This window comes from Natator depressus, chromosome 15 (assembly GCF_965152275.1).
Source record: "Natator depressus isolate rNatDep1 chromosome 15, rNatDep2.hap1, whole genome shotgun sequence".
Lineage (NCBI taxonomy): Eukaryota > Metazoa > Chordata > Testudines > Cheloniidae > Natator > Natator depressus.
Window position 1 is genome coordinate 9037792 of NC_134248.1, and position 18936 is coordinate 9056727.

Here is an 18936-nt window from a genome sequence, read left to right on the forward strand (position 1 = left end):
TAGTGCCATGTTGGGGGATTGGCTCATTTCCAGCTCACTGTAGCAGCGATACCTAGCCAGTCACCCACAGAGTTTCCTCCACCATCTGGACTTTTTTCACCATGAGCTTTTCCAAGAATGTATCTGGCCCAACCCAGCTTGTATTCGGAGATCATTCAAGAGGGGAACTAAATCTACCCTGGCAAGGAGAGCCACCCAGTATTCCAGTGGGCCTCTTGGTTCTCTCACTACTGTGATCCTGCATGGAACACGCAGCTGAGTGCGGCTCCATGCTGAATTGAAAGAGATGCCCAAGCACCCTTCCACTGCTAGGAAAACCCAGCAATCTCATTACTGCCCAGAGCTGCGGAAACTAACATTTCTGACAATCTAGCCTGAGACAAAGGGAGCAGAGACCCACACTCTGTGCCAAGAGCTCTTTGCTGTTTCCTACTGAATATTATCCAGAGCTAATGCTGGGTTGCACTTAATTAAAGCATCTGGCAGCAGAGGGGAAATAATTCGGTAGCCCCCTGCTCTTCCTCCCTCTGTTTTGCAATTTATCTCTGCCGCTGCAATGTTCCTTATGGCTTTATTACCAGGACATTTAACAGAAATGATTGGACCATTTCAAGCTAGGATTGTTTCATTTAATATTCTGTGCAGCCTCTATTATTTAACACAGGTGAGAATATGAGTCTACTGAGGGCTTCACCCCTGGTTCAGACATATAGATATAAGCAGGCTCTTATGCCTCTAAAACCTTTTCACTGGGTCCTAATTAAGAATGTAAGAGTCCCAGCCTCCCATTCTGCCCCCATGAGCCAGAGCAGAGGAGGGCTGTATAAGCGCGCAGTGCGCACGCATGGAAAGCAAAGGAAAAAACAATATTATAAAAGAAACAGGGTCAAGGGAATAAAAAAATTAAAAAAAAAAAATACATCAAATGGCCACAAGTCAATGAGCTGGGTAATGAAAATTCAGGAGCCTCATGGTGTTAGATTTCATTACACAAAGATTCCTAGAAGCAGAGCCAAGGATTAATTTAGTATTGGAGGCTTTGGGGGGTGGGTTGTTTGGTAACCTGCTTCTTTACAGGGAAGAACAGTGCCAGTGCTGGCTGGGTAGGCAGAAGGTGAGGAACTGGAGTAGTTCGTTAATATTTAGTTTTTTGTGAAAATCCACAATTAATGTGGTTTTTTCTAAGTGCTCGTACAAGGCTGACACAGAAGCAGACACAGCCTCCCACCTAGTGCATTTCAATCCCAAGATACAGCTCTGCACTCCTCTCGTTTACTCTCACTTTGCCAATGCCCCTCAGACCCCCCTGCTGTTTAAAGCAGCGGGTTCCAATCCCACTGTCCTCCCTGTTCTAACCCAGGTCCCTCAAACCTCCTTCAGCTGTGTGTCCATTTCTGCCAGTGAGAAGGAGCAACGTTAGCTGCCACTGTTAATCAGAACGATCCATTTCAACGCACTTGCACACAAAAGGGGAGGGGTGAGAGGTTTGTCAAGCTGGACAGGACAATATTAACAGAGAATTACATTTAATTCTCAAGGGATTACAAAGGTGTACCAAAAAAAGGGGGGGGTTACAAAAAGTACTTGGCAGTGTCACTATTAGAACACTGGGATCCAGCTTTAACTATGCAAAATATCATCATGTATTGCACCAGGTTAAACCTCCCCTCCTTGTACTAACTTGATATTTTATTAACATAAAAATGTTAATAAATACCATTAAGAAGTTAGCATTGACTCAGTTACAAAGCAGTGACTTAGCATATTCCCTAGCCTTAGAAAAGCAAATGATATCTCTGGTATCCAGAGTAACTTCTGCAGGGTTACTCTAGAATCAGAACGGTGTAACAAATCAGAATCTGGCCCACTATTCTTTTAAATCCTGCTCATCTTTGTGGCCTTCGAAGAACAGCCCATTTCCATTAAATCACGTTTTGCAACTTTTTTGTTTGTTTGGATCCTCTACAGCACAATGAGCTTCTCAGATAAACACAAGTTTGTAAGATTTTTGCTGATGTCATAAAAGAGAGAAGGCAACTCAAAGCGATGGTGCCATAAATCGAGACGCATCCGAAGCTCTGAGCTACACCGCACTCTGGGTAACGCACAATTCATCTTAGTTACTCTCATCTGCGAGCACAGCTGTTTCACCTCCTGGTTCGCTCGGCTGCCAAGGCGCCGTGTGAGAAAGCGTTACAGGATGGCGAGTGGAACGCCCCAGGCACGGGAGCAGGAGGGCTGGGAAATCCTTCAGCGTCGCCCTGCAGAAGGAAACTTGAGGGATACGGAAGAGGTGGTGGGATACCGCAGAGCGACCAACTGCGTGTAAAAGGCTTGATCCTGTGAGTTGCGCAGTCAGTGGGAGTGGAGGGCACACACCTCCCAGGAGGGGATTGGCACCTTGCAACAGTGCCCTTGGAGTTGGGGCCTGATGCGGCTCCCAGTGAGATGGAAGGTACAACTTCCCTTGGCTTAATGTCCAGCCAAAGGGCTCGGCTGGCATCACCTAAGAGCGGAGTGGATTTTCTGTACTAGGGTGAAAGGACACTACAGAGAGATCAACTGGACACAGACCATAGGTCTGCCACACTGGTCAGAACCATGAGTCTCTCAGGTCTGCTTATCCCTCCTCCAGCCGTGACACACACCTGAAACTTCAGAGGAAGAGAGTGCATCTCCCCAGCTGTGCAGCATGCATGTCAGGGAGGGGGGAGAGAATTCCTTCCTATTCTTCCAGGAAGTGTGCTTTACACCCCAGAGCAGGAGACTGGGACTACCTCTCTCTCGGCTTGCATTGTTACACATGCTATTCCTAAGCATAAAATTACCCCTGTTATCCATTACTAATGTACTTTCAGATTCAATCACAGAGCTGTACAGCAAATACAATTACTGCCAGGAGTTGATTTATTGCTAGGTAACACAACAGAAGGCCAAATTTAACCAAGGGACTCCATGGGCCGAGTCTCCCGGAAAGAAAGCAGGAATGGACAGGTTATCAGCCAGATGCCGACCAGTTGCTGCCCTAGACCTTCCCCTACCTCCCCTCTGAGTTTATGGGCACAATACACCACTGGGGTCTCTGCCACTAGAATCAAGGAACCTGAGCACACGTCTCGTCAGCCATCCTCTGATGCCCCAAATTACTAGCCTTCAAAGCAATCTTTCCACTAGAGCAAGGATTAGAGTTCTCTCTAAATCAGCTCTTCTCCCCCTCCCTCTCCTAAATTGATTCAATGTTACCAGAATTTTGTAATCCATGTTTTGTGCACCCTACAAAAAAAAAAAAAACAAAAAAAACCACAAACACATGCCTGCTGGAGGGGGTGGGAATGGGGGTTACCTCTCTCCCCTCTGGTTAAAGGAAGGCCCCACTGTTGCCAGCCCAGAGGGCAGGGATGTGTGGAGAAGCAGGGCAAGGTCAGCTCTTTCGTTGGGAGGAGGGAGGAGTTCATTCCTTTGCTCCATGCCCGGCACATTAGAAAGAGGATGTGCTGGAGGAAGCAGGGTCTGAGTCTGGCTCCCTGGGAAGTGGCTTAGAGAGGAGAGAACTAGGGGGCTATGTTCTCTGCCTCTCTGGAGCCTGGCTGAAGTGAGCCACATTTTAGGCTTTTGCAGTGGTTTCGGCTGAAACACGCAGCACCTTGCACCTTCAACCGGCATGGGCAAAGGAAGCCCTTTTGGATTTGTTTAGCCATTGAAGGGGCAGGACGTTCTTCGTTATCAAATAGAAAAGCTCACGTAAAATGCACCACACAATGGGGTTTAAAACAGCAGCTAGGCCTACAGAATCCTGCCCTGCCCTGCATGGCAGTCTGCTACAACAGAGGCACCAGCTGGGCCCTGTGTCAGCCAGGTGCTGCAGCAACCAGCTGGGGAGATCCGCGCCGGGGGGGGGGAATCCTGACCTTCCAAACTGCAAAGAAAGGCAACTTGTGAGTGAGGCAAATGCAGCCGGAGCAGACGGGGCATTTGGTGCTCAGTGGGAACTGCCCTTGCTGTCTCAGGTCAGCATGTAATGGACAGGCGCCTTAGCTCCTGAAAATCATCCTCACACTTAGCCACTCTGAGCAGCAGGCTCAGGAGAGAGCTGAACGGACTGGGGACCTGAACTAACTTCTCCCCCGACCTAGGAGCAGTGATATTGATTTGCACGGGCAGGGCATTGGTGGATGAACTCAGGACTTCAGCCATTAGGGGCGTTTTGCTTATCTCAAAGTCATGGAAAGAATTTTCATGCAGATGAGAGGGGAGACAATGGCAGGCCTGGGGACGTCTGAGCCCCATTCAGAAAAAACACACCCAGAGCGCTCAGGAGATGACGGCCCAGTCATTCCTTTTGCAACATTAAGCAACAACAAAGCCAGCTTAGAAACCGTGACGTACTTGCAGTTTTTACATTTTAATCCAAACAACATTCCTTTCCCACAGACGGTGCATGTCTGAGACATCCAATACTTGGTGGAAAATCTGCAGAGGAAAACATCAGATAAGTGTTAAGAACAAAGAAGGTTGCTGTGCCCTACCCTGGGTGGAGAAATGCTTTATAAGCATCGCTACCCTCTATGCTTTAGCCCCCTCCACACAGCACCAGCGTTTAAGTCTGTTACAGTGATCAGTCAAGCCAAAACAAAAACCAGAGCAGTGAGTTTCCCGCAGCAGCCCTGGTGCAAAAAGTAGCAGGGTAGACGTTCCCGCTTGGCCTGGATCTCCGGCTCCGAGACCTACCCCCAGGCCAGGTTTCAGAGCCCGAGCGAGAACATCTTCAGGGCTATTTTTAGTGCCGCAGCATGAGCCTCGTAAGTCCAAATCTGCAGACCCAGGTTCTGAAATTCACCCGCGCTGGTGTCTTACTGCGGTGCAGACAGACCCTAGAGCTCGGGCCTTGCCACCCAGCTGAACGAGGGTGGAAATGGCATTTGACAGACATTGACTTCAGCAAAGGAGTAAGGAGAAGGAACTGGGAAATATGAAGGAGATTGACAATTACAAACTAGATCCTCTTTCATGTTAATCTGCCCTTAGCCACAGCCACAGTAGTCAATTTGTCAGTCCGTGTTAAACAGACGGGGCTCATCTTGATCTTTGTCAACCCACTAGAAGCTCATCCTAAGCACACATGGGACCGTGCTGAGCAGCTGGGATTTAGCAGCACCCTCCCTCCAAAGGTACAGGCCAGGCAGGGTGCTCAGACGAGTGAAAGCCAAGATGACTGACAGGAACAGAGTTTTCAGTTCAGTGGCCCTACCAAAATATTGTCGCGGGGCCGGGGGGAGAGACACGGCACGACTGTTTCAAGTCAAACAAAATGTTTCATATAATTTTCCAGGGTTTTAACAGGTTAATAAAAATAGAATGAAAATTTAAAACACAAAGGCTCTGCAATCAGAAGAGGCTTCAGCTCCCAGCTCATGGACTCCCTGTGCAATCCAACTAGTCCCTTCATCTGTGTGTCTCAGTCCCCATCTGTAAAATGGGTATTAAAAAGCTCCCTGGCCTCGCCCCTTTGCCTGGTCTAGCTGGATTGGAAGCTCTTTGGGGCGGGGAACGTCTGCCTGCCAAGGGTGCTCCGATCACTGCTGGGGTCCCACGGTATACAAATAACTCACAGCGACTGGATAGGTAAAGCACACAACTGTGAGCACCCTCGAGGAGGTCTGGAAAGGAGTTGGCCTCGCTGCAGGCTGAGGACAGGCAGAAGCTCAGATTTGGAAATCCCCCACATCTCGAGCCACAGCCTAGCGCCACGTTCCTTTCCTGCAGCTGAACTGGGCTCCTGCACATCACCCCACCCCAGTGTGGGGCAGTTTCCATTCCTTTTTCTCATGCTAGCTACAAAAGCAGCAAACAGCTTGTGTGGAGTTTACTCCAGGGTGGCAGGCCACAGATCACGGACAATCTCTATCGACCTCAGCTCAAGCCTTATCTAAACTGCATCTCAGCTGAAATGGAAGTGAAATTCGACCCTAGAATACTGTACCTACATGTTGGAAGTAGAAGGGGATCCCTCCGCACCCCCTCCTCCCTGCCCATCAGCTCTGTGTTGGAAAAAGAGAAATGATGGGCCTTATTGCTCCTGGCCTGGCCCGGGTCAGAGGTTTTAACTCAGTAAATTACACACCCTGAGAAGCAGCTCAGAAGTGTTCTGCCCTCTGCGACTAGTTTTCTCTCTGGTTTGGAGATAGAGAGCGTTGGGGTGGCCCCATTTATGCCCTTTCATGCTGGCAACTGGGAGTTTAGTGCAGTCTAAGTAATGTGGTTGAACAGATTCATCTTGAATGGGCTCCATGTTTCACCCCATCAAACCCCTGGCCAGCAAGCTTGCGTGCGCTAGGGCATTATGACCACCAGATGGTTTTTCCTCATCCATGCCTTAGAGCCTGGGGACAGTGGCTCCGCTGTGACGTCACGTGAGTAGTGCCGATTTGCAGGAGCTGATGATCTAGCTTCATGACATTTAGGGAGAGGGTGATGAAGCTGACGAGTTTTCCCTTTGCTTCATCATCCCCACTACCTTAATAGATTGCTGGGCATTTCCGTTATGGCAGCCCGCCACTTACTGCTGCCATGGGACTCGAGGAAGAAGCACGGAGGTCTGGCAAGCAGGCACAATTTTAGAGGAGATGTGTGACAGACTCTCCAAGCAGTCAGGCTGGCATGAACATGTCATGGGCCTCCGGGTGCTAAAGCAAAATGTAAAACTCCCCCAGCTACCTACTCAGTAAGGCTGGGAGGGGAGAGATCTCTGACTGCAAGTTCCCAGCAATGAGATTCCCATTCAGGGCTGGTGTGAAACCCCAAACAGTGCCAGCGGCTTCTAGCATGAACAGCTTCTCTTCTGCATGTGAAGCAGTGACGCAAACAGATTAGATACTGTAGCTGCCTTGGCAAATCTGCTGCCAGTGAGAGATGTTTGTCTCCTGGGCGGGCTCATGCCTTTCCCCCTTCACTCCATCTGGAAATACAATATTCTAGATGAGGAGTCCTTGTGGCACCTTAGAGACTAACAAATTTATTTGGGCATACGCTTTCGTGGGCTAAAACCCACTTCATCGGATGCATGGAGTGAAAAAAACAGTAGGAAGATAGATATACACAGAGAACATGGTATGGCAATACCCATTTCTCCAACTGTAACAAGACTAATCAATTAAGGTGTGCTATTATCAGCAGGAGAAAAAAAATTTTGTAGTGAAAATCAGGGTGGCCCATTTCAAACAGCTGACAAGAAGGTGTGAGTAACAGTAGGGGACACCATTAAATTAGGCTTGAATAAAGACTGGGAGTGGATGGGTCATTACACAAAGTAAAAACTATTTCCCCATGTTAATTTCCCCCCTACTGTTACTCACACCTTCTTGTCGACTGTTTGAAATGAGCCACCCTGATTATCACTGCAAAAGTTTTTTTTCTCCTGCTGATAACAGTGCACCTTAATTGATTAGTCTTGTTACAGTTGGTATGGCAACACCCATTTCTTCATGTTCTCTGTGTATATCTATCTTCCTACTGTATTTTCCACTGCATGCATCTGATGATGAAGTGAGTTTTAGCCCACGAAACCTTATGCCCAAATAAATTTGTTAGTCTCTAAGGTGCCACAAGGACTCCTGTTTTTTTGCTGATACAGACGAACACGGCTACCACTCTGAAAAATATTCTAGATGGTTAGGACTTGAAGCTGGATTGCTATAGGAAAGTACTCCGAATCCCTCCCCTCCCACCACATGCTTTTCAGCTACACATCTGACTTACTCTTGCTTTCCCTGTGTCCTTTGGAATGGCGCTACCTAGGGAGAGTTAGCTTTTCTGCTTGGTGTCAATTCCTTGGGGCAGGGGCTGTCTTTCAGTATGTTTGTACAGAACCTAGCACACTGGGCTCTCAGTCTATGACTGGGCTTCCTATGTGCTACACACGTTTTCTGGATCTCAGCTTTCAGCCTTCACAGCGGTCAGTCTTGAAGTTCGTTCATGGGTCAAAATCAAATGCAAATAAATTGCTGTGTCAGGTGTGAGGCTCTCTCTCACACACACACATACCAGGGGCACGCCTCTGACCTGCATAATGGGGGCCAAGGGGCTGCGGAGAATAGGATAGAACGTATTACAGAATAGAAAGGCTGTTGCCTGCCACGACAGGAACCTTGTGTTCAAGTGTGAATTCCCAGGACAGATTCGTGTGGCACTTCTCAGCGATACCGTACCTGTGTTTGATTGAGTTTCCTAGATCACGGCGGGGAATCTGTGGGGACCAGCGAGGCACTGACAGCGTATCTGCAGGGTGAGAAGACAGAACAGAAACAAACAAGGATTCATAAGGGGGAAGGCCAGATGTTACTCTCTGAACAGAGGAGCATATAGGAGCACTACAACCAAAGAGAGAGGAGCATCAATTACCGCAGGGATATAACGAGAGCCCTGCAAGTCTGCGGATATCCGTGGATAGCCGCACCCGCAGAGGTGGATAGCCGCGAACCGTGTTTGCGGATCAGATGTGGACACAAGTTTTGTATCCGCACAGGGCTCCAATTGTAACCAGTCAGCATGAGAGAAAAAAAAATAAAAATAAAAAAAGGGGCCTTTGTCCCCAAACCAGCATAGCCCAAATCGCACTGAAGACCTGGTCTGGGCGTGGGGGTGGAGGTGGGGTGCAAGCATTTCCTCAAAAGCTTAGCAATAGCCCTCAACCTTCATGCTCAGAGACTGGTCACATCTGAAAGGTAAAGGACATTGCATCCCTACTTGGGAAAGCATGTAAGTGCATGCATTCTCAGCCACCATGGGGTGGGAGAAAACCCTGTCCTGCCCCCACACCTTTTATTGCTAATTTTACAGGTCAGAAAGATCCAGAGTTATTTGCTTTCTACCATTTGCAGCCCACTCCTGCACTTCATTTACCCAGGCAGAACTCCTACGGACTTCATTTCCCTAGCCCCTAAGCAAGTACCGCAGGGTCAACTCTTTAACTCAGCTAAGGAGGCAGCTTCTTCTCCCCTCCACTCACAATAATCAAACAAGATCAATAAGTAACTAGTTTTGCACAGGCATGAGGGGTTTCACCCAGAGAGAGAGAACGAACGAACGCACGCACTTGCACCAGTTGATTATTCTTCCAAGATACATTCAATCCAGCACACTCACAGTCTCTGGGCAGCTGGAAACACAAGTCTGTTAGAGACAGTTAATGATTTCCAAACAAGAAAGGGAAGATGAAGCCTAATCGGCAACTCAGAGTTTATTAATAAGGTATCACATCCTTGTGACTGTATCTCTATCTTAACAAAAAGCCAGCTGTCAACCTCTTAGAGCCAATTTAACTACTGTTCAAATCATAGAAGATTAGGGTTAGAAGAGACCTCAGAAGGTCATCTAGTCCACTCCCCTGCTCAAAGCAGGACCAACCCCAACTAAATCATCGCAGCCAGGGGTTTGACAAGCCAGGTCTTAAAAACCTCTAAGGAAGGAGATTCCACCACCTCCCTAGGTAACCCATTCCAGAGCTTCACCACCCTCCTAGTGAAATAGTTTTTTCCTAATATCCAACCTAGACCTCCCCCACTGCAACTTGAGACCATTGCTCCTTGTTCTATCATCTGCCACCACTGAGAACAGCCGAGCTCCATCCTCTCTGGAACCCCACTTCAGGTAGTTGAAGGCTGCTATCAAATCTCCCCCACTCTTCTCTTCTGCAGATTAAATAAGCCCAGTTCTCTCAGCCTATCCTCATAAATCATGTGCCCCAGCTCTCTAATCATTTTCGTTGCCCTCCGCTGGGCACTCTCCAATTTGTCCACATCCCTTCTGTAGTGGGAGGCCCCCAAAACTGGACGCAGTACTCCAGATGTGGCCTCACCAGTGCCAAATAATCATTTCCCTTGATCTGCTGGCAGTGCTCCTACTAATACAGGCCAATATGCCATTGGCCTTCTTGGCAACAAGGACACACGGCTGAATCATATCCGGCTTCTCTTCCACTCTAATCCCCAAGTCCTTTTCTGCAGAACTGCTGCTTAGCCAGTCGGTCCCCAGCCTCTAGCAGTGCATGGGATTCTTCTGTCCTAAGTGCAGGACTCTGCACTTGTCCTCGTTAAACCTCATCCGATTTCTTTTGGCCCAATTCTCTAATTTGTCTAGGTCACTCTGGACCCTATCCCTACCCTCCAGCATATCTACCTCTCCCCCAGCTTTGTGTCATCCATGAACTTGCTGAGGGTGCAATCCATCCAATCATCCAGATCATTAATGAAGATGTTGAACAAAACTGGCCCCAGGACCAACTCCTGGGGCACTCCACTTGATACCAGCTGCCAACTAGACATCAAGCCATTGATCACTACCCGTTGAGCCCGACGATCCAGCCAGCTTTCTATCCACCTTACAGTCCATTCATCCAGCCCATACTTCTTTAACTTGCTGGCAAGAATAGCATGATTACAAATAAAAGAGACCTCTTTTGTATTTCCCCTTCTGAGAGAGGATAGTGGGAGCCCTGCCTGTAAAGAAAATCAAACACAAGTTCCTTAGCACCTTGATGGCTGATATGGCTGGGGTAGGTAAGTCATTGCCAAACCAGCCATCAAGTTCATAGTGTTTGTGTCATGCACTGACGCAGCAAAGTGCAGACACACACACAGTTGGCCCGATTAATTGCCCATCAAACCAACGGAAAGCCTTCCACTCACTTTGATGGGCTTTCAATCAGCCCCTGAAACACAAAGGGTCTCATTCTCTTCTTACTTGTCTTGGTGTAAATCAGGAGTGGTTATTCTACTGAAGTCTCTGGTGTTACACTGGACTAGTAGTGATGTCAGGAAGCGCAGAATCAGGCCCAAACCACTGACTTCCTCTCTGATGCAAACAAGTTGGGGGTGTTGGAGGAACGGTTAGAATGGGCAGTGTAAAATTTCCCTCCTGGGTGGGGAAGACTATGGAGTTGGTTATGTATCTAATCCTGCAGCTGGATCCGTATGAGAAGACCCCTGCCTGCAACCAAGAAAGTCTGGTTGCAGGATCGAGACCAGAGGATCAGGGACCAGGCCTAGCAGACCGAGGGGCAACGAGCCAGTGACAAACTAAGGGCCAGGCACTGCTCAGAGCTGCAGCTCCCCTGGAGCCAACAGGGTGCAATGGAGGAGGGCTGGGAGGAGGAGAACAAGGAATCCCCTGAATTGTGGCAGGGGAGTGAGGAGAAAGTGCTTCTTGCCCACACAGACTGAGAGAAAGACTGAGGAGTCCAGGGGGAGGAGCCAGGTGGAAGAGAATATGAAAGTGGTGGACTTCCTGGCTATTCCCTGGCAGTGCCGCACTCCTTAGAGGACACTGCAGCCAGGTGGCTCTAAAACCTGTATCAAGGGCCTAGCCAGCTTTCCTGAGAGCAAGAACATGTGCTCCCTCCCCTCCCAGACCCTGCGCTGGCACTGAACTGATCCATAGATTTAAAGACCCAAAAGGGACTTGAGACAGATAGTGCAGGAAATGGCTGTATCTTTGGGAGATCTTACTGTATTAGGTGTATGTATCATTGTGGGCCAGGGACTGTATGTAATTCCAGGGGGGAGTGTGACTACAGCCCTTCAGGAATGAAGAACAGTGAGGGATGATTAGGCAAATTCATTCTGGTTGTAATACCTCCAGAGAGGTACCACCACATGGAGAGGCTCTACTGGTTCAAACTGGATTCTCCAGAGACCAACAGACAAAGAAGGAACTTTTGAATAAACAGCCTGAGAGTTTAAACTGATTTGGGGCCTTCGTTCTGAGCCAGCAGACAGGAGACCCCAAATCCTTCCTGGGAAGGGTTGGAAGGACTTTTGCCTAATGCAACCCCATGGTAAGCTTTTAGCATGCGTATAAGAACTTTGATGGTTCTTTATATGTTTTCTCTGTAATACTTTCCCCTTAAGAATGAATGTCCTTGCTTATAATGGTTGTGAGGTAACTTATAATGGCTGGCAGTTACAGCGGTGCATAGCCTTAGAAGAGAACAGACACTGGCCTGTTTAGGCAGTCTGACTTGCTGGGGATATGGCAGTGCAGGCAGGGAACCGTGCAGCCTAGAAAATCCCTGGTCAGGAGGGAGAGAGGCATGGGTCTCTGCCCAGGCAAGGTGACAAGCCTAGAGTGGGTGCTCTTGCTGGACCACGGAGGGGGAATATAGATGCAGTTGCCTGAACTGTGAGAGGTCATCCCGTCTGACCTCCTGCATAACAGGCCACAGAACCTCCCCTGTCATTCCTGCCTCCAGCCAGATTCATATCTGGTTGAGCTACAGCATCTCTCCGAGAAAGACATTCAGTCTGGGGAGCAGATGTCAGGCTTCCTCCGACTTTAGCTTTTGGAAAGGGAGAAGGCTGGGAGCCACTCACTCTGCTCTGGCAAGTGCAACTGCAGAGGCAGGCCTGCTAATGACGAACGGTTTGAGAGACTCCCACGCACAAACAGTAACCAGTAGTGATTCTCTGCTGCCAAAAGGCTGTCCATCATGGACGTAAGGCCAGACCACCAGACTTATCTAGGGCTGCAAGCCAGAACCCAGCTGCGATCCCAGCGGTTTATTCAGTATGCCAACCAATCCCTCACTAAACATACTTTCAATAAGCAGTGAGTACCTTGGTTTGCTTTCATATCCCATTTTAATATATCAGGCTGAGGTGTATTTTAATTACACGCTACTCCTGAAGGTTACATTTACATGCCACTTCCTGTGCAACGCTAACTTGCCACACGCTTCACTCAAGTGGGGTGGAAACAGTCGTTACCAATAGTATTTATTATGGATTTGGGGCATGATTCAGAGGAAGACTCCCCTGGACTTCTATGAGAATTGGACCGGGCCCTTGCCCCCCGTACTTCAGCTCACAGACCAGTATACAGCTTCTTCCAGCACAATCATGATTTAGAAGCAACCATCAAGTAATGGTGTGGATAGTTTTCAGAGTATGGGCTGTCCTAGAGCTGTTTCTTTGCGGTTGGTCATCTAAGGGTATTTCTACACTAGAAATCTAAATCAACATATATTAGGTTGAATGACAGTGCCCACAGTAACTACTGCAGTGGTGCACGTCCACACTTCCTCCCTTGGGTTGTGGTGTGTGTCCTCAACAGGAGGACTTCCACCAGCCTAAGGGGGTAGTGTGGGGAGCTGAGAGCCCAGTCTGAGAGCTCTCCTGGCAGCTCCCTGCTGGGAGCCCAGCTGCTCCACAGGCTCCAGAGCTCCCAGCACGCTGGACCCTGACCTTGGCTCCCCATTCCCCGTCGGGAGCAGGGGGAAAGCCGCCCAGGGCTTCTCGCCCCTGGGGTGTGGGGTCCAGCTGTCCCGGCTGCAGCCCCCCTCCCCACCCCCAAGATAGCCAATATTCCCATATGGGAGCCAGGGGGTGGGGCCAGGAAGCTGCTTAGGCTTCTAGCCCCAGCTGGTAGTAGGTCCAGCCTCCCAGCTCTCCAGAGGAACAGGGGCCAGCTGGACTCTAGCTGCCTGGCTTCATTGTCAATTTCACAGCTCCTGCCCATCCCTTCCTCTGGAGCACCACCTGAGCAAAGAGCTTCCCTAACCCACAGTGACCAGGACGGATGCAGGGATTTCCCTACACCCCCCATGGGGGTGTTTACCCTTCCCCCCCCCAAAATTTCCCCAACACCCCCCAGTTTTGTGAACTAGTTACATGCAGTGTTGCCAATTTAGTGATTGTTTGGAAATTTGAATTGAAATAGAAACATTAATACGCACACTTTAAAAGCATATAAAGTGAATGATAAAATATATGTATCTGAAAAAGTATAAAAGGTTTGAGAAGTAAGAACACAGACTGGCTTCCTTATACAGCTCTTTTTTATGACCATGAGTGCATTCATTTTGGTGATGTTGGCCAATCTAATAATTTCAAATGATGATTTGTAAGCAAAGTCTAAATGAGCTCTCCCTGGCAGCTAGTGATGAGCTGGGGGGGAAAGGCTTCAGGACCAGATTGAATTTACAATCACACCTAATCTACCAAGGTATCCAGCAAACAGAGCTGTGTTGCCCAAGTGATAGATGTTGGCTGGGGTTGGGTTACAAATTACTTGAATGGGGGGCTTGAATGTTGGGTTACAAATTACTTGAATGTAATGAAATGTTATTCTTATTGTAGGAGTAAAGGGCAGTAGAACTGTACTTAGCTTCTGCTGATTGAGGGCATCAAGAGAGGGTGGGGACAGGTGTTTTGCTTGATGGTCTGCCTGAGTCACAAGTACTGTTTGACCTGCCTCTCTCCACTGTTTAAAGACAGAGCTGATTAGGCTCCATAGGGAGCCTTTTGTTGTGTTAAGTGACCACTACAGCTGAAATCACTGACAATCACGTCTAAGCACTTAGACCTGTTGTGGGACAGCAGGTGGGTTTCTACTATGGTGGGTTTCTGTGGAAGAGATGGCCCAGTCTGCACTAGCAGCGAGGTTCCCGCACTGAGAGCTCAGCGGAAATCACTGAGACTGGGTGGAACCTCAAGAGACCAACTCGCAGAGGTCACAGTGGCAGGTGGCAGCAGAAGGTGACAGTGCAGGGCCATTGGCAACAGAGCGATGGAGTGAACGGTGGCACAACGAACAACAGTGGCCAGAGCGAACAGTGAGCAGCAGGAGGAATGAGCAAGGCGCCTTCTTGCCCCGCACCTGGGAGGTGAACTCATGTGAAAGCACCTCTGAACTCTGAGTCTCCACTGACCAAGGACACCACCGGTGAGTTTTAAATGAGGCTGTTAAGAACCTTGGAGACACAACACAGTTCATGCAAACAAACATGGCTGTGGCATCATACTTTCTATTTAGGCAAGAGATGCCACACACTACAAACTGGAGGCTAATGTTAAGTGCATTGTCACTTGTTCATCCTGAAGTTGAACGCTGGTTCCGAACAAGACAAATGCTCACTATCTTTCTGCAAGAAACTCAACTGACTGGCTAGATGCATGTGGTGCAACAGTGAAAGACTCAACAGCTGAAAAAAGTGAAGAACTCTCTCACCACATTCAAAAAATTTGCATACATGGCTGATGAATGCACCAGTGGAAATGGTCATTAAGTCATTGTGTAAGTTATCTTGATGTCAGGGGTAGGCCGGTACATGCATTTCTAGATGTTCAAGTTATTGGCTGCATCTGTGACAGCCCACATCTTAGAAGAGTTAAATGCTTGTCAATTGGACCCTAAACAGATGGCTGCTTGTGCATCTGATGGAGCTGCAAGCTTCTCTGGAAGACATGGTGGAAGACAAGCTTTGCTCAGAGAAAAGTGTAACTCTAGTCTCTCCTATACACGCTGCAGAGGCCATCTTCTCCAACTAGCCCTAGTACGAGCTGCAGACTCTTCAAAAGACATTTTAAAAGCTATAAATTTAGTGTCTTTATTGTATTCTTTTTTCAGCAAGAGTCCAAAAAGACTGAATATCTTGGAAAATACAGAAGATGCACTGGGACTGAAGTTCAAATTAGTCCAACCTGGGGAAACCCTCTGGCTTTCTCATGAGCGATCCTTGCCTGTTGTCTTAAAATTACTCCAGCCATTACTACTGGCTTTGGAAAGTATTTACCAAGATGGGATGGATCTAAGTAGTGAGGCTGGTGGATTACTTTTGCTACTACATTCAGAGAAGACTACTGCAATTCTCTCTCGTAAGTCTACTGTTGAAACCACTTGGGTCATGAAACAATGCCATCCAGGCATCTGCTACAACAGCAGTAGATCTTTGTCCGGCAATAGAAGCTACATTTTGGATCAATCAGCGAGCTATCCACTGAAAAAGTACTGGAAGAAGCAAAGACTTCAGTCCAGAAGTTGACTAATGAAGGCATTTATATTGAATCCTTAAGTGAAGAGGACAAGTGTTTGTTAAGACAACTGAAAAAGTACACAGACTTGATTCTTAAAAATCGACAACAGCGATTTCTAGATTCTACTCAACCTCTACGTAGCTTTTACAGATCCCTGTCTTATAATACACCGACAGTTGAGTGGAGTGAGGCACTACCAGCAATGGGGCTGCCATGTGCTCAGGCAGAACAGAGAATTTGAACACAGAGTGGAAAATCATCCGACGAATGAATGAAGATTTGACTTCAACTTCATTTTTTATCCTCACTAGTGGCTCGACCCGATCTTTATGCTGTGTTTCCTGGGCTGAAAGAAGTAGGAATTCATCTCTTGCTACTCCCAGTCACAACAGCTACAGTCGAGTGTTCTTTTTCATCATTGACTAGAATTTTGTGTTCTGAAAGATGTCGCCTTCTGCCTGATCATGTGAATGAACTAATGAGCATATCAATTGAAGGAATGGAAGTATCAGAACACGAGAAGTCACCAAAGATGAATGCATTGCATTCAAGAAGTTCATTAACAGAGTTGTTCAAAATTATAACAAGAAACCAAGAAGGATGTAGATGTAGTGCTTCATAGAAGGCTTGAGTAGCCAACTTTAATTTGTGTGATGATTTTAAAAATCTAATAAAATGGTCATGAAACATTTCAGTTTTTACTATGGTGCCATACAGCCCACCTTCACCCTCACGGTCTCACCCCTCATCGGCCCTGATCCTCCCCCCTGTAAATTTGAACACGCCCCGTAATTTCAATTCCTGGGGAAAACACTGGACGGATGGACCTTCATGCTCCTGTGGAATGCCCCTGAAGGCAACAGAACTTCACACATGGCTGAGGGTCTGTCCATATAGGTCCCTCTGTGGGACTGGGGACTTTGAGGGCTAGGGTTACCAGGTGCCCGGTTTACAACCAGAACACTGGGTTGAAAAGGGACCCGGCAGCTCTGGTCATCACCATTGACCAGGCTGTTAGAAGTCCGGTTGGCATGGGGCTGACAGGCTCCCCACCCAGCTCCAAGCGGTTCCCGGAGGCAGCAACATGTCCCTCCAGCTCCTAGGAGTAGGGGCAGCCACGGGGGCTCTGCCCCAAGTGCCAGCTCCGCAGCTCCCACTGGCCGGAAACCCCAGCCAATGGGAGCTTCGGGGCGGTGCATGAGGACAGGGGGACATACCTCAGGCGGCTCCCAGGAAGGCCGGCAAGTGCCACCCAGAGCCCGCACCCCCTCACCCCCCAACCCCCTGCCCCAGACCAGGGCCCCCCGCACACCCTGAACCCCTCATTTCTAGCCCCACCCGAGTCCCCCCACCCAGCCAGAGCCCTCACCCCCTCCCACACCCCAACCCTCTGTCCCAGCCCAGTGAAAATGAGCAAGTGAGCGAGGGTGGGGGAGAGTGAGCGACAGGGGTGGGGGGGATGGAGTGAGTGGAGGGCGGGGCCCCAGGGAAGAGGCGGGGAAGGGGCATGGGAAGGGTGTTGGGTTTTCAACAATTAGAAAGTGGGCAACCCTAGCGAGGGCCCAAAGCTGGGAGTCCGGAATGCTGGGTTCATGCTACGTTGCCTTGAGCAAGTCCCTGTCTCAGCCAGTAAAGTAATACTTCCCTACTTCGCAGGGATGGTGAGATCATCGGAGTTGCTCAGAGTAAGGGTATTCTAGGGGCCAGACCCTCAGCTGGGGCATTAATCGGCGTAGCTCCAACGACTTCAATGCAGCTACACTGATTTACACCAAACTAGGATTTGGCCCTGGGAGTGCAAAATACTCTTATTTTCATAAATGCCATTTTCTCATCAGTAAATCATATTATACAAACGAGCATCCCTCCCTCCATCAGTTCTTTATTAATTGAACACGTAAGCAATTACAGCTATGGTCCCAGAGTTAAATTAAAACCTCTGCTTTATCATCTACGATTGATTTCAGCTAACTTTCAGCTGGCCTCAATTAAATCCCACTATGATAGGGAGAAGGGGAAAAAAAGAAGCAGAAGGATGGTTGAAGTATTTAATTACCTTCTATAATGTGCTCGTTGCAAAATTTATTAAATTGTAGCAGGGTTTTTAACCTCCTAACAAAACGATAAGAGACCTACATGATTCACAGGTAATTATTTTCATTACAGGGATGATCTATGAAGGATCTGAGATGTTCACAATAGAGCCACTGCAGGAGAGAAGGCAACAAGAGTGTGAAGGCAGAAGGGCACAGGAAAGCTTTACATTGTAGCCAGAAACCACCTCAAGGATTTCAGGTACCTCTGAGTTAATTGCAGACTCTCCCCTCTAATCTGGGGGAAACACATAGATGTGGAGAAATGTCCGTTTCTCCTTCTCCTGGCCTGATTTAGGGTGACCAGATAGCAACTGTGAAAAATCAGGAAGGGGGCGGGGGGGAAGAAGAAAGAAATATGTGCGTGTATAAGACAAAGCCCCAAATATTGGGACTGTCCCTATAAAATCGGGACATCTGGTCACCCTACCTGACATTAGTGGTTTCTGAAACGGGAAGCAGCCTTTTCTCTACCATCTAGAAAGAGGAGCCAAACGTTCTGTGATAAAAGAAACATGATGCGCGGAAATAAAAGGAATAGCAGGACACAAATTCAGGCCTGGCTGTAGGATGGAAAGGAACGTGGACTCAAGGCATGTCCCAGGTATCTTGGATAATCAGGTATCGGTTTTGGAGAGTGTGCATGTTAAAGACAAAAAGACATCCTTTAAAAATTGGAAGTGAGACCCTACTGAGGAAAATAGAAAGGAGCATCAATTCTGGCAAGTCATGTGAAAAAGTATAATTAGGCAAGCCAAAAAATAATTTAAAGAGTAACTAGTTTAAGTATATCAGAAGCTGGAAGCCTGCCAAACAATCAGCAGGGCCATGGGATGATTGAGATGCTAAAGGAGCACTTAAGAAAGACCAGGCCATTGCAGAGAAGCTAAATGAATTTGTTGAGTCAGTCTTCACTGCAGAGGATGCGACAGGGATTCCCTCACCCAAGCCTTTCTATTCAGGTGACAAATATGAGAAACTGTCCCAGACTGAGGTGTCAATAAAGGAGGTTTGGGAACAAACTGGTAAATTGAGAA

The 18936-nt window shown here is 48.2% G+C and overlaps 1 protein-coding gene across 3 annotated transcripts in view; it reads right to left on the bottom strand.

The window, feature by feature from the left end:
* Positions 1-18936, bottom strand: part of KSR2 (kinase suppressor of ras 2) — a 281058-nt gene that overhangs the window by 116931 nt on the left and 145191 nt on the right. For all 3 annotated transcript variants that reach the window (XM_074973249.1, XM_074973250.1, XM_074973251.1), the window contains exons 6-7: positions 8205-8274; positions 4387-4470 (exon numbers count right to left, since the gene is read on the bottom strand). In XM_074973249.1, the coding sequence (XP_074829350.1) occupies positions 4387-4470; positions 8205-8274 (154 nt within the window). The remainder of the gene's footprint in view (positions 1-4386; positions 4471-8204; positions 8275-18936) is intronic.